Below are 14010 nucleotides of genomic sequence, written 5' to 3' on the forward strand. Positions count from 1 at the left end.
ATATAATGAAAGAATAAAAAACATTACAATGGTAGCATTCGAATATAAATGGAATACCTTAAAGTACTAGAAATAATTAAGGTCGCAGAGAGCAATCAGTATCGAAAGACGGCCTCTTTTTGACACGAAGTTTGACAAAAAAACAAAACATCCACAGTAAGAAAGGAAATCCAAAGTGTGATTTTGCTTACCTAACGCAAACAATTTGGCGTGACAAGAAATTTTTAACTGGCAAGAATAATTTCGAGTATTTAATTTCACTCGATGTAAATAATTCAGTTTCACTTTCACCTTTTTTGCGTTTGATCTTATAGTGTCGGAATGCTTGATACAGGCCCTGTCTTGTCTTCGCACAAGAAAACCCTACGATGACCCCGTCCTTTGCAGAGTCGCGCACAGGGAAGGTGCTTGCGTGCTTTCTCAACATCAGTCCTCTTTTATTCAAACACTTATAATGCAATAGCATGATCTCGTATATATTTTTATTTTCAGTTTTTATTTTGTTATTTTCTAATTAATAATTGTTCTTGAAGGATGAACGAATAATACTTGCAATTTAGGGGCGATTTTTTAATATACAAAGTACTTAATGATCAATATCATTTGTCTAGCCGAGTCTCCCCATGGCTCAAATGACTGTCCATTTGAAAATCTGTACACGTTACTGGCGCAATAGTTGACATACAAAAGTTGCATCAGAACTGCATCACAATTTACCAACTGGCGATATTCTCACTTATTCTAAAAGAGCAAGTCAGTCTTCTGCCTCACGACTAGCTTTGGTAACATACGACCGGTCTGTTAAAATTGTGCGAGGCCCGACCTAATAAATACTCATAATACGGACATGCATATACACAGAAAAATGCATATCCATAATTCTAAACATGCACACCTACCGGGCAGATAGTTAGAGAAATGTATATATTTCAGAAAGATTGATATGAACTTATTTCTGCGTGAATGAATGTCCGTATATGTGCATATCCTTGGGTCGGGCCTCGCACAGTTCCAACTAACTGCAAGACGAGTCGTGGGAGTGACCCATATAGCTATTTTTCTCTCCTTTCACATCAGTCACTATTTTCTTTCTGTGCATATACACAGTGAATCATCTTGTTGCAAACCTATTAACGAATTTCAGTAAATAGAACCATGTGACTCTTACCTTGACATCAACAGAAGTCAAACATGTTAGCACTACCGTACACGACTGCCAGAGTCCCTCTCAAAATGCCAACTTTTAACACGCTTTTGTTGTTGACGAGATTCAGCGTAATTTTATAGACGATGGTGTATGTCTGATGTTCGTGTGCTCTAGGTGTTCTCCGGAGCAACTTCTTACACCTGGTTCTATACTTACGCCTGGTTCTATTCATGCACCTGGTTCAATTACCTTCCATTGCCTGTTTGGACGACCGGTAAACCCATAAAATCAACCAGGTAATAGCCTTCCAAAAACGACCTTCGGGAGTAGTTAATCTGTACCTGGTAAATTGGTAAGTATCATTAGCTTCTTTTCGCTCGTCGACGTCAAGCACATTTGTAGTATCCGTAGATTCTTGTAGTTACGAATGCGAAAACTATTATATGATATTCTGTGATTCGAAAACTTGCTATTAAGGACTCCTTTGCTCTCAGTCATCTTTTATATAAAAGATCAAAATATTATTTAAGAAAACTACACCAGTGCACGCCAAAATTACCTTTCTTCCAATATACCATAGCGAGATTCTCACATGCAGTGTGAGAAGAACCGTGGCCAAGGTTTTAAGCAGTCCCTTCTCGTCCAGTACGGCACATAGCATTTTCGAAAGTGTTCAGGATTAACGCCCCATCAATCCTCCAGTTTGTCAGTGAACAGTACAGACTCTTTCTAAGAGGAGGGGGGTAAAACAATGTCATATCTACTTTGGGTCATTTATATTGATTTATTGTAGACACATAGCCCTCCCCACCCCGCTGGCCAAAGTCTATATAAGTACGTACAGGATTGCTGCTGGCTGCCCCAGCGGAAGCATGACTGCACAGTCCTTGGGAGATGGGAGCGGCAAACACTGCAAAGTTTTCGAAAGGCGCTAATCAATCTAACTAATATGACCCTAAACAGTTTTTACAAAATGTCAGCAAATTCAGAAATTCCATCTACTGTGGAAACTGTGTGGACCAACATGCAAATAAACAAAACACCATAGAAGATGGTATACACCCCGTAGGAGTTGCTCCGTCTGAGGCTGAACGCCACAATATTAACTTTATCCATGCATAAAAAAATATCCTTTAGCCACATGACATCAGTTTAATAAGAAAAGACGGAAACTCTTTAAAAAGTTACTTTCACTTTCTCAAATCTTTGATCAAATGAAAAGGGAGTTCATAAAGTAAGCTGTATATTTAATATTTAAGATAGAAGCAATAAATATTATCTGTTGGCTCAAAGACCTTGACTGGCTATGTCAGCCATAGCCATATGCCATTGGTCGATAGCCAATACATCCAACAAGCAAGGGGGAGTGATTTTAAACCTTCAGCCCTACAGCGCTCTATAAATAGTCGTACACTTTTTTGAAATATCAAGTTTACAGGTTCATTGTCGCATTTTCGTAAATTATACATCGAAAACATTATCTATGAAGAGTACGGGTGCATTTTATGTTTTATGCAATGCAGTAAACAAGAAAGTAACGCAGGGAATCCTATTATCACCAGCCTTTGATTCTAAGCATCCGTTTATGATAGTGTATGGTCCAATATTATTATTTATATCCGTTTTCTTTATCATATGATGTTTAAAGAACGACAGAAATGCTGCTACGGAAAATCTGTCACCCTGCCAGTGCTCTCTGTCGTAGTCTGTTATTTGTTTATTTTTAAAATATTCCCATGGGTTTTGGCCATTCCCCGCTGGTGGATATTGAAGATTTTGGCCTGCCCCGAAGGCCTGATATTCAATATGGGAAAGGGGATTTTTCTGCTAGTAAGTAAATTAGTCTTGAGTTGCTAGTTTTCTTTGGCTCTTTCATACATATATTCCTAACAAAAGTAAAACTAGGATATAAGAGAACTAAACTATATGTAAAAATAATGAATAATAAAGAGTAAAGTGAAATACAATTTGCATCTTCATTTTTTTATTTATTTATATTGTTCACACGTTTTAGTGAATAAATATATATTTACAAACTGATATGTGCAACCAAACGGTATGTAAGTACATAACATTGTACACCTGCACAAAAAACACGTATACTTACACACGGGCATATATAAATACTAAATGTGTACACTCAATTATGTATGTAAACACACGCGCTCTTAGATATATGGATGGATGGATGGATATGTGTGTACCACATACTTTGTTTCATTATATCCCACACAAATGACTAAAATTGCACGATTCCACGACTCGCATCAAAAGGCTCTCGATGTTTCGCGGAATGATTACCAAATTTAAAAAAAGCTCTCTCTCTCTGTATATATATATATATATATATATATATATATATATATATATATATATATATATAATATATATATATAGATAGATAGATAGATAGATAGATAGATAGATAGGTAGAGATAGATATAGATATATAGGTAGAGATAGATATAGATAGAAAAAGAGAGAGAGAGAGAGAGAGAGAGAGAGAGAGAGAGAGAGAGAGAGAGAGAGAGAGAGAGAGAGAGAGAGAGAGAGAGAGAGAGAGAGAGAGAGAGAGAGAGAGAGAGAGAGAGAGAGAGAGAGAGAGAGAGAGGGGTAGGTGAGAGGTGAGATTAGAAGATTGCACATTAAGATTTGTGACCATTGTCCTTTCGACGCAGACAAGCAGTAATCGAGTAGGCCTATTTTCGTGTATTCTCGTTTTTATTTTCAATAGCTTTGCAAATGTAACTCTTACTACATTTACGGAAAATCTTGTAACGGAGTAACAATCTTGTATAGAAAATATATTCAGTAATAAACAACGAATTTTTCAGTCTGGTACATCATTGGATCATCTTTCGGCGCATTCACTAATTAAACTAAATTCATGCTATTTATCTAAGAGGGACTATCCTATGTTTATATCGTTTCTGAGTTGTGGTGGTAAAAGTTCTGTTACAGAAAATGGAACTTGATATAAATGCAAGTGAAGTGCAAAGAATTTTGGATCTTGAATATTATAAGGGGAGGAAAAACTATCAAAAGAGGAAAGGAAGTAAATAACGAAAAGTGAAAAATGAATGCTGTGATAACCAGCACCATCCGATCATTTCCTTATGTTACTATTAAAAGTGCTGTTGTGTTAATATCATTGATATCGACTACTACGCATTAATACGTGGGGGTTGGGGCCGTGACTCACCCGACTTTTCTAAAAAAAAGACTATATATATATATATATATATATTTGCATAAATTTGCATTTTTACTGTACCAACCAGCCTATGAGGCTTACAGTGACCTCTAAAATTACCCTTTATCGTTTTGTTGTGTGCCTACGACAACTCTGATGATGGATAATCATATTCTTTCTGACCCCCCCCACACACACACACACATGACTGACCAACATGCTGCCATCGGTTCACAACCATCGCTATCAATCGCCATCCCCGCTATACAGAAGAGGCCTCCTTCTCCCGGAAATCCCTCAGCACGTGTACTCAAGGCTCGGGCAAATCCTGACGATCTTCCCGTTGCGAGTGTAGAGGCGAGGCAGCCGAGTGGACCAGTTTCCGGGCATCTCGTAGGTGGCGCCGCCGAGGTTCCTCGCCATGCCCACCGCCGAAGTCACGTCGTCGAAGTCATCGGTGAGGACTTGGAACACCTCGCCGGGGGATGGCTCTTCAGGGAGGCGGACGGTGATGGAGTCCATGGACACTCGACCCACGATGGGGCACCGTTCACCTGTTGATGTGTAGAAAGGAGTCTTGTATTAGCATGAATACGGGACTTATATTACTTATTGACTTGTATTACTTATTAAAAAGGACTTGTATTACTCACTGGCAAAGCACAACGCGAATGTAAATAATAAAGAGTAAAGACAAAATCTAGTTATGTCTTTTAGGTGTTTCACAAACCTGTGTTAACTCTCTTGACCGCACCGACGAAATTGCTAAGACGTCGACTAAGGCCATCTGACCATCCTGTGGGGAAGTTGGCGATCCATTCGTCTTCGGAAGTGGTGTATGTTCCGTCGTAGCCGATGTCTCGTCCCGCCTTCAGGAGCTTGTAGAAGGTAGGCCTAGCAACCACGGAGAACGCAGGTTGGAAGCCTTTCATTGCGAACTGCTCCGTTCCTTCTCGGTCGCTGCCTGGGAGGAAAATGAACTTTTACCGGTCACGTGTTTATGAATGGATTCAATTCAGTACTGAGAAACGCATACAGCAGGGGATGAGAGAAAGAGTAAATGAAAAAGACAGAAAAGAAGCGAATGAGCCTCCCTTCAACACCAAGGAATTTATTACAACTATTAAAACAGCGGCATCAAACGTATCTAATGTGGACTCCCACATGCGACCCGAGGCTCACTTGCAGCCCCAAACACATCTTCTGTTTCACATTATTTAAATAGAGTTTTGTCTATTACGAATACCGATTATACGATTTTTTTTGTTTCTTCAATGTTTTAAGTGAATTCGTATTGTGCTTTAAACAATTAAAAAAAGGTTTTTACCTTTACACTAGCTACGTTATCTGGCATGCATGCGGAGTACTCATTATAAATGTCTCCCAGGAGGCAATTAGTCCAACAAGCATGCCTTAAAATGTCTACACTAACCTGAACATAAGCCTGTGATAGCCCCGCCGGGTCTTATGAAGTCCAAGTCAGTCCCAAGGTCTTGCACACATCCTGTTGTAGCTGCCACATGTCGACTAATACCACGGGACCTGGTGTTAGAAGATATACATTGGGTTCAAAGCAGACTATACAATATGTAAGTAGAAAATTCTGTAATATCCATTCAGTGTAATTAAACGTTTGAGACTGACTTTTGTTGTTGAATCTGTCTCCTTGCTCTGCCGATATTTTTCATTAATTCATTTCGATAAGTGAAAAGGCTGATCTACCGCAAAGAACTTTTTTTTTTTTTTCTAATGGTGCATATCATCTACATTTATGAATCATACATTTTTAAAAATTTACTACCTGTTACAGTTTGTTCTATGATTGTGATGATGATAATGATAATAATAGGATAAATAAAAATGATAAAAATACAGAAACAATCATGACAACAAAGCCCTCTCAATAAGACAGAAGAAAAGCCGCTGCCCTCACGTGAAAGGTTCCGAAGCTTCGAGAAAGAGATCGAGCTGTTTGCGGTTCTTCTCCCTCTCCGTGATGGCGGACTGGAAGTGCGTGTACAGGGAGTAGATGCTGACTTCGAGGTCGTCCAGCTCTTGCACCAGCGCGGGAAGGTCTTCGGGTTGGACGCCGTAGCGAGACATTCCCGTGTCGATGTTGATGGCCACTTTGAGTCTCGAGCCGTCCTGAGGAAAGGTGGTGTTATTTATCTATTCTATTTAATTAATTTATTTTTATTTATTTTTTATTTTTTGTTTTATTCATTATCACTTTTTATTTATTTTATTTATTTTTATGTATTTTTTGCGTGCGTGAGTGAGTGTGTGTGTTTGTGTGTGTGTGTGTGTGTGTGTGTGTGTGTGTGTGTGTGTGTGTGTGTGTGTGTGTGTGTGTGTGTGTGTGTGTGTGTGTGTGTGTGTGTGTGTGTGTGTGTGTGTGTGTGTGTGTGTGTGGTGGATCAAGGAATGTGGTTTTATTGGTGAATGTTATTTTTGGTTTTGTTTTGTTTTTTGATATTAGAATTTCATGGATTGTTGTGGTGATTCAAATATGAGAACCAATTTGGTAAATGTGTTATAGTTATTGATATTGTTTATCTCGTAGACTTTTGGACAATGAATTACTGCAGTCCTGGATCTAGTTATTTAGGAATTCAGGTTAACAAATGTCAATATGTTATTAATTTAGTATCGACGCCAATAATCTATTTCTTATCGGTAATCAACCACTAACATATCATTTGACAATTATTTACCGACTGTACCTGTTCATATATTAAGTTATTTATTCCGTAGTTACACGTTATTTTCCCATCAAATCATATGACTAAAAATATTTTTTTTTACTCACTGGATACACTAAGGCCTCACGGGGTACTGAGGTCAGGGCTTGAGACCAGCTGAGGGACGGAATGAGATGATGCTGCGTCACGTCGCTCACTTCACATGGCAGTAGGTTGCCTGCAAGATTGATGAGGAGTTAAAGAAAATAGAGGAGGAAGAGGGAAAACGAAAGAAGCTGAGAATTTTTAAAAAATGGTGTAAAAGATCTCAAAAGGTCATGAATAAAATTGATCTGGCCAATTTAGCAGAACATTTTGTGATTTAAGATTATTTTTATTGATATTATTAAATACACCAATTTAGATAAGAGTCTAAGTGGCTGTACTCAGTACTTGGGTAAAACTAAAATTTGTAGGCTAGAATCTACAATGCATGATAAAAAAATAATCATGTGTTCTATTTATCTATCTCCCTGGCGAAGTACAAAATAATATTCCAATTCAACAGCGCTAAGTAGACTCACCTAGAACAGTAATAGGGACCTGTATCCCATGCCTGCGCAAGTAGACCCCCTCGGCCACTGTGGCAACCGACAATTCCTTCACGCCCTTCTCCAGGAGGACTTCCACCACCGGCAGGAGACCCGAGCCGTAAGCACCGCCCTTCACAACACCCATAATCTCTATAGGGAAGGAAAACAATCAATTTTACAATGTGCACTTTAAGGAAAAGTGTGGCATCTCTCGTAGTGGGCCATCTGTTTGGTAGCATATCTATATCATCACTTCCGACTGCAGCTTTACTTACATTCAAGATCTAGACCTTGTTTACATCTAGAAATATATTTAGTTCATAGCTTAGTAATTCTCATAAATAGTTCACTATATAACCTCCCATCAATCTTGGTGGCCCTCTCCAAATCCCTGACCTACCTGTATGAGCTGAAGAAAGGCCCTTGAGAACATCGACGTTGTGGGCCACGGCGTCCAGGTTCACGTGGATGAAGGACGGCACTTTGAGCTGCGCGAAGGCGTCGTCCAGCAGCGGCAGCAGGGACGCCTTGGCAGGACCCACGCGGGCGGTTGGGCTGAGGGACGTTGTCGCTTCTCCTGTCATGGTTCTATGGGAGATGTGAGAGAGCGGTGAGGAGGAGATAAGGATGGGTGGATTGGGAGGAGGAGGAGGAGGAGGAGAAGCAGTCGGAAGAGGAGGAGGAAGAGACGCAGAAGGAGAAGGGCCAGGGCGACATGAATGTGCGAGCTCGAAGAGAGAAGAGGGTGTGGCTAGTCGAGGCCATACTAGTGGAGGCGCGGATTTTGCTTCTTGTAGAAGTTTTACAAAGTGCTTGAAATAGTTTGTTAAAAATATTTCTTTCATTTTCCTGTTGCAGGTGTCTCTTGTGGCAAGAGGCTTCAGTTGCTGTCACAGCATCCCTTAGTCATCGGGAATAAGAAAGCATGTAATTTTTGTGAAGCTTTCTGTTAAATGTTTGTTAAGAAGTAGATTCGGGGCGCAATTTCTTCCTGTAGAAGAGAATTGTGAGAAGTAAAAAATATATTTTTATTGTTTTTTTTTCTAGTTAGCTAACGAATGCATATGCACTTGTACCCTTTCCATTTGTCCAAACCCCGCGTTCTGGTTCTACTTCATAGCACTTAACAGTATTTCATTCTTGGGTTCAAGTTATTGAAGGAAGAATACCTAACTGCACGACACTTGCCATAACCGTATTTAAAAGAAAATGAAAGTGTTAAAGCAATACATAGTTCAGATGTCGGGTTTCACAGTGTTTAAGATAGCACGATTTTCGTCTTCTCTTTTACAAAATAATGTCAAAGTCTGTCCGAGTAAACTCAGTTATTTTAAGCATATGATTTTATGATGAGACAAATGTCTCGCCTTTAAATATTCAAGCGCGTTCCAAAAAATGTTTCGTCAGTGAAAGAAAGAGTGAAAGAAGGAAAAAAAATATATACAAAGATGATCAAAAACAAAAAATCTGATTCAGGAACAAAATAAGAGAAAAATCATATAAGCTATATCCACTCTGAACAAATAACTTAATGTGATATAGTGCTTGGAGGATACTTCTACATGTGGCGTGTAAATGTCACTAAATATAGCGTATTGCTGGTATCAGCGGCGAGCCCAGAGGGAGCGGTGAAGGGCGGCCGTTCCCCCTTTGGTGTGTAACGCCGCTTGGCAGAGCAGTGCAGGAGATGCAGAAATATGTGAATGATTTAGGCAACAGTGTGAATGCGGCTCTGGTAAAACTGGAGAATAAAGGCCGGCTGGAATAATATGTGATTATAATAAGCAGCCCTGCGCTGTTCATATCTGTATCTATATCTAACTGTCAATCTCTCTCTATATATATATATTTACTTATATATGTATATACATAAATAGATAAATAAATAAACATGCATATATATGTATACATACACACACATATAAGGATAAAAGGCGCATATATTCTTGACTTGGAAATGAGGGATGCCATGACCACGAGACAGATGTCAGAGAGTCTGTATAGAAATTATGCACAAGCATGGTTATGCCCACCGGAGGTACCAGACTTTTACACACACACACACACACACATATGTGTGTGTGTGTGTAAAAGTCTGGTACCTCCGGTGGGCATAACCATGCTTATGCATAATTTCTATACAGACTCCCTGACATCCCTCATTTCTAAGTCAAGAATATATGCGCCTTTTATCCTCAACAGCCACCAAGACCAAACAGCGGCCTTTCACACATCTCTCCCCGACCAAACAAAGGCTACGTTCGAAGCTACTGCCGCTCGAATCTCACCCTTCAAACAGCCCTTAGCCTCGAGGAGGAGCTGCCACACGCAAAATGACACGTCCTCGACCTTAGACAGGCAGACACAGACATTAAGCCATAGCCGGACACTTGCAACCACCAGTCGACACCTTGAACTACACGCCTTTTATCTATCGACAGTGAGATCGTCCTTGTCGTTGATGCCGATATTTGCAAGCCTTTGGGATAAATTGAATGTCAGGAATTTGATCGAAATACTTATTTGTTTTTAAGATTAAGCTATGTTTGTATTCAATTTGCAATTCTTTTTTAATATTCTACTTTAGTGCGTGTGTTTGTGTGCATGTGTGTGAGAGAGTGAGTGTGTAATTGTATTTGTACCTGTGTGTGCGTATGTGTGTATGTGTGCGCGCACGCGTGTGTGAGTAGATGTGCCTGTATAGGTGTGTTTGCGGAAGGGGGAGGGGCGGGTGGGGATGGGTGGACGAGACCGAAAGAGACGGGGGGGGGGGGAGCCTTAACTATGAATGCCAAGCCTATCGTGGCCAACGGTAGAAGGAATGTCCAGCACCTTCAACCAATATAGGAAAACATACCGATCCTTGGGTTATGGAATCACGTCTCTTTGCAGTATAAGTTATCCGAGAATGAATGTGTTGAAATGAAAAGGGATATTTTTTTATGAAGCGACAGGCACTCAAGGAATTATCATTTACATTACAGACTGATAAAACAAATAATAACAAATAATAATGCAAAAAGAGCCAGTGAAAAATACATAATGGCTCGTCCTGTAATCTAAATTTCACCTCGAAATAATTAATCTAAATTATCTTGCTGTTATCTCCTGATGTCATTTTTCTTACAGGAAAAGGTGACAACCTGGAAACACGTATTAATTATTGAATGTAGAATTCCAGGAGTTCCAAAGGTAGGCTTATACTTTTTCTATGGAATTTACCAATACCTTATATTGACTAAAAGAACGACAAAGTAACGCACGCATGGTGATGGTATGTACATTGGAATAAAACATTAACATAAGGAAAATCAAACACGCACATACACACACAGATATACACACACACACACAGCACAAACACACAAACATACTTCATTTAGACCATGAATATAAATCTTGCGTATTTACAGAAAAAAACACAATATCTAATATTTTCTAAAGCATTGCCCCATTTTTTCATAAAGCAAAAACAAACAACGAAAAACATAAGTGAGAAACCTTGTAATTTACTCTCAGTCACTCCAAAAAGCAATTACATAATAAAACATCTACACGAACGAATAAAACTTTAATCTAAACATCAGAAACCCCTTTACATAAACCACGAAGTCACACAAACGCCATCACCGCCGGTATATGAAATTTCATGAACGTAACGCCTTAAACGCCACCGAAAAATAACAGTAATTCGGAAATTTTCCCTGTGCGTAATGGAAAGTTCCCAAAAGATGCTTAATGGTAAACAATACAGGCCGCAGAGTAAGCGGTTCTGGCACTTGTTCAAATTTCATCATTTTGTTCAAGAAAGTTCGATGTTATGTGAAAAATGCGATTTTAAAGATATTTATGGTTATAGAGTTTGAAACTGGTAATTGTACAAGGTAAGCTGGTAAGAACAAATGCAGGAGAAGAGAGAGGAAGTGGGAGAGAAAGTGTGTGTGAGGGAGATAAGAAGGGAGGAGAGTGAGAAGGAGGTAGAGAAAATGAGAGAGAGAGGGAGAGAAGATGAGAGAGAGGGAGATAGAGAGAACGAGAGAGAGGAAGAGAGAGAGAATGAGAGAGATAGAGATAGATAGATAGATAGATAGATAGATAGATAGACAGAGAGAGAGAGAGAGAGAGAGAGAGAGAGAGAGAGAGAGAGAAAGAGAGAGAGAGAGAGAAAGAGAGAGAGAGAGAGAGAGTGAGAGAGAGAGAGGGGGGGGGGGAATGAGAGAAAATGAGAGAGAGGGAGAGAGAAGGAGAGAGAGAGAGCGGGGGGGGGGGGGGTGCAGAGATATAACGAGAGAAGAAGCGAGATGCACAGAGAGCGAGGAGGGGAGGGATGAAGATAGCTGTAAAACCAGAGAAAGCGAAAGAGAGAAAGAGAGATGCAGATAAGTAGATAGATCGATAAATAGTGATAGATAGAGAGATAGAAAGATAGATAGACAGAGAGAGAGAAACAATTAATCGAGGAAAAAAGAGAAAAATGGAGAGAGACAAAAACGAAAAAAATAGAACAAGAGAACAGCGACCAAAAACAAAACAAAACAAAAACAGCAACTGAACAGAGGAAAAAGAATCAGAGATAAAAAAAAAAAAAAAAAATACGCGCCATTGAAACGCACAAGCGAGTCCGCTGACGATAGCCATTAGAGTTAAAATTAATCTACACCGATCGATTTATTTCCCTCGGCTCACGTCAGGGGCAAGAACGGTCGATAGAGTTCACGGAGGAAGAGCGGCAAAGCAGAGGATAAAGATACGATTATCTTATCAACCGGAAGGATTCTGATATAGATCCGTAGATCTACATATTTGAGATATGAGGATTTCCTTCTCTGAGAATATGAGGTGGGCGTGTGTGTGGGTGTGAAGTTTGTTTTTATTATGCCAGGCGCACATCTTAAGGAATTAAGTAAGAAAATAAATAAGAATAAACAACGTAAGAAAATGAGATACATAGAAATGAGAAAAAATTAATACAAGACATGGAGGAAAATAGGAATAACTGCTTGAAAATTTGCGGTAAATTCCCGCCAAATAACGCGTCAAAAACTAAAGGGTAAATATAGCGCTGGGGTTTTCAGCTCTGGGTCGTAAACTATGTCAGCCCGAAAACTACCTGTTACGTTCGTGGCTCGTGATTGTGATGTCATGGCGCGGTATCTTTTATTTTTTATTTTATTCTATTCTATCTTACTTATTTATTTATTTTTTATTATTATTATTATTTTTTTGCGATAAGGGTCCACGACAAGGAAAGAATGCTTGTTATGTTGATGGTTTTTGTATAAGAAATACTGGTTCGATAAGCCCAGGGCTTTTTTTTTTTTTTTTTTTTAGAAAGACAAAATGGATACACAAGAGCGCGTAAACAGAGATTCGTTTCCGAAAGGATCTGCTCATTCTGTAATACTGCATCCATTCAACACAAGGCAAGGGGTCAGAACGGAGTATCTCAGGGCAGTGAAATAGGTCAGGGCAGCATGCCATCATCAGGCGGGGTAGGGAGTAATGCTGACTGCCACGTTGTCTTCGATATGCTGCACTCACCTTCAGTTGATTAAATTTCTCGTTGGAATTAAAAGAAACGGCTTTCACGGCTTTCTCGGTTGAAAATGATCACTGGGTGCTGGGAGGAGCTCGGGCGGTGCGCCTTCTTCAGAAGCTAGTTTCCTTCTGCGGTCACGGTCGATTAGGAGACGATACCAAGGGCTTTTATTGCTTTCCAATGAGTCGAATTACAAGAACTGAAACGATCCTGTAATTCCCGCGCCTAACGTTTTACGCGGTCGGGGGAAAATCCGTCGTTCAGTAACATCGAATTACACGGGCGACCTTGCTGCCCTCGCGAGATGAAGTTGCGTCACCTTCACTCTGCATCGGAAGTGTGTCGTGACCCCCTTGCTCTCACTTCGGTTTATATCATAACATTTCCTTCTGGGATCGAATCGTGTCACCGACTCTCACAGGTTGTAGTGGCGCAGCTCTTGCCTGGGTGCGGGCTGCCGACTGACTAAAAATAATCGGGGTTTCTGGCTCCTTACATCGTGGACCCCGCCGAGAGAAGGCCGGGTTGGAGGTAGGATGGGGGGCGTGGTGGCGGGGGCGGCATGGCGTAGAAGGCACCCAAGCAGGTGTGTGCGAGTTCAGTGACCGGATAAAGGAACACGACGTATAACCCTCTTTCACTCCTGATTCAAGAGCTGCTTCCGGAGGACTACCTGCTGTAGCTCACCGTCTGTGGCTGGCGACGCGACAGGACTTACCGGTGCATGTCGACACCAGGAGGGGGCTCTTATCAAGGCACTCTTCCCGGCAATGATGGGCGGCACTATCAGAGAGTTCTTGCAACCAGACGCAGGTTCTCACGCAAGCCGTACTGAAGAGGTTCTACAGGGCAGTGGA

General features: G+C 40.3%; 1 protein-coding gene across 5 annotated transcripts in view; it reads right to left on the reverse strand.

Moving 5' to 3' along the window:
* Nucleotides 1-14010, reverse strand: part of LOC113811735 (alanine racemase) — a 25353-nt gene that overhangs the window by 11115 nt on the left and 228 nt on the right. The window contains exons 2-9 of one of the 5 annotated variants that reach the window (XM_027363528.2): nucleotides 13872-13995; nucleotides 8015-8202; nucleotides 7606-7764; nucleotides 7150-7259; nucleotides 6274-6485; nucleotides 5773-5882; nucleotides 5071-5304; nucleotides 292-4894 (exon numbers count right to left, since the gene is read on the reverse strand). In XM_027363528.2, the coding sequence (XP_027219329.2) occupies nucleotides 4638-4894; nucleotides 5071-5304; nucleotides 5773-5882; nucleotides 6274-6485; nucleotides 7150-7259; nucleotides 7606-7764; nucleotides 8015-8202; nucleotides 13872-13879 (1278 nt within the window). In that variant the 5' untranslated portion in view covers nucleotides 13880-13995 and the 3' untranslated portion in view covers nucleotides 292-4637. The other 4 variants (XM_027363527.2, XM_070128188.1, XM_027363529.2 and 1 more) reach the window with 4 other exon arrangements.

Source organism: Penaeus vannamei, chromosome 12, assembly GCF_042767895.1.
Source record: "Penaeus vannamei isolate JL-2024 chromosome 12, ASM4276789v1, whole genome shotgun sequence".
NCBI classification, from domain to species: Eukaryota; Metazoa; Arthropoda; class Malacostraca; order Decapoda; family Penaeidae; genus Penaeus; species Penaeus vannamei.